Source organism: Sinocyclocheilus anshuiensis, unplaced genomic scaffold, assembly GCF_001515605.1.
Source record: "Sinocyclocheilus anshuiensis isolate Anshui unplaced genomic scaffold, SAMN03320099.WGS_v1.1 scaffold3199, whole genome shotgun sequence".
Classification (NCBI taxonomy): Eukaryota; Metazoa; Chordata; class Actinopteri; order Cypriniformes; family Cyprinidae; genus Sinocyclocheilus; species Sinocyclocheilus anshuiensis.
Genome location: NW_015544133.1, coordinates 87790 through 89781, shown reverse-complemented (window position 1 = coordinate 89781; position 1992 = coordinate 87790). Strand labels below are relative to the sequence as shown.

Below are 1992 nucleotides of genomic sequence, written 5' to 3'. Positions count from 1 at the left end.
ATAATACCAATACATTGAGCATACTTTATATATATATATATATATATATATATATATATATAAAAAAAAGGTTTTATTATACATGAGACTGTGAAGTTAAGTTCCTGAAAACATTTGAGCAAAATAGCACTGTAGCCTGCATATGGAGACATCAGGCAAATTATCTGTTCACTTTATCAAGACAATAAATGGTTTAAAAATGCAGTAAGATTCTGACCTGGTGTAAAGCTGTTATTCCATCTGTGTTGGCACAGTTAACTATATCATCCTCTCCATTCTGTACTCTTGCTTCTCGCAGCATCTCCTTTGCCTCCTCTATGTCACCACTAGCACACACTGCTAGGAACTCTGCAGTCTGCTCAAATCTAACTCGCCACCTGAGAGAGGGAGAGACAGGCTGTCTGGAATGGTATTTAGCATCAGACACCTCAAAAACTACACAGTAACACTATTACTACAGACTCTTACATAATATATATGATACATCAGAAGCAAGATATAATGAGGAAAGAGTAAAGGCTTTGGATGCACTAGCCCAGTGGTTAAAGATCTGGACTGACGTGTACTGGAATAAAATCACATTCCTACTCAACAAATATTGTGTAATTCAGGTTCCTACAGTCTGCAACCTTCAGCCATCAGCTCTTGGAACGATCTTTTCCATTTGTGATGGTTCTTTAATCAATTAAGAATGAAAACTAATCAGTAAACACATGCTAGCAGGATAGTAATCCAATGCATGGCAGATAGTCCTTGACACCCAAAATAGCAAACTAAATCTGGAGATCTTCATTAAAGAGTTAAGCTGAGAAACACTTATTTAGAAACTTATTTGGAAATGCTTGTTTACATCGAGGAATTATATTATTAATTAATGATAAAACGTTCTCTTTGTGTTGGTTGTCATTATTGTGGTGACGAATCTCCAAACCTGTTTGTTTTCTGCTGCTCATTGGTGTCTTTTCTGCCTCCATCAGGAGCTCGGGTGCTTGTCTCTCCTCTCCAGCGACTCCGCGGCACCGCCGGCTCTCTGTCGGTACTGGAGCCCGACCAACGCGTCAGCTGCTCCCGACGCTTCGCTACTGCCGCATCCCCCATAATCCAGCACTAAAGACACATATTTTTAAGAGAAATACCCATGATCACAGCTACAGGAACATATATCAGAGAGACACGCCCTCCATGCGTGCTGTTTACACTTCCTCATCACACTCACACTCACAGGAAGTTCCTAAAAACATCCAACCAGTCATTAACGTTATTTTTTTTCCCTACTAAAAAATACCTGCCGATCGGAGATTTCGACGACCAGTAAAGTTCAAGAACCAGATAAAGATTTTATGTAATTGCCATGACGTTTAAAAGGTTTCTGATCAAAGCTGCAGTTCCACCTCCAGGCTGCAGAGGGCACAGCAGAACTCCTTGCCAGCTTCCGGGGGTTGTATACACACCCCAAGTGATCTATCAGCTCCTTGGGCTCTATGTTTAGTTTTAAATGAAAGTTTAATTTTACTGTACCACCAAAATGTCATGTTTAAGCACATCCCTTTTCAAACGTATTTTACATTTTAATGAATATGCTGCAGCTAAATGTGAGTCATAGGGCAGAAAATGAAGTAAGTTGTGTAAGATTGCCTATCAACATCTTTGTTGCCCTAGTTATAGATTCGAGCAATTAAAAAAAGAGCCTGTCAAAATATAGATCTAAATGGGAGAATACAGGATGACACTGAAATGTATTTTTTGTTTGTTAATCTTTTTTTTTTTTACTATTGTAAAACATGTATTTTTAAAAAACAAATGCTCAAAAAATGTAAGTGTGCATATTAGTAATACTAATTACACAAAGTACACCTACCTTGTAGATGTTCTATTTGGGACATGTAATGCCTCGCTTGACGCCTGTAAAACCTAGACCAGAGCTGATTATTAGAAGGTTCCATAATGCAAAATATAAACAATATGTATATAAATATGTATATATAAATCATA

General features: G+C 37.7%; 1 protein-coding gene across 1 annotated transcript in view; it reads right to left on the bottom strand.

Annotated features, from left to right (window-relative positions):
• Positions 1–1376, bottom strand: part of LOC107694908 (protein phosphatase 1, regulatory subunit 12C) — a 24725-nt gene extending 23349 nt beyond the window's left edge. Inside the window, exons 1-3 of the mRNA XM_016494622.1 lie at positions 1286–1376; positions 932–1107; positions 218–377 (exon numbers count right to left, since the gene is read on the bottom strand). Of these exons, the coding sequence (XP_016350108.1) occupies positions 218–377; positions 932–1098 (327 nt within the window). The 5' untranslated portion in view covers positions 1099–1107; positions 1286–1376. The remainder of the gene's footprint in view (positions 1–217; positions 378–931; positions 1108–1285) is intronic.
• Between the last annotated feature and the right edge of the window lie 616 nt (positions 1377–1992).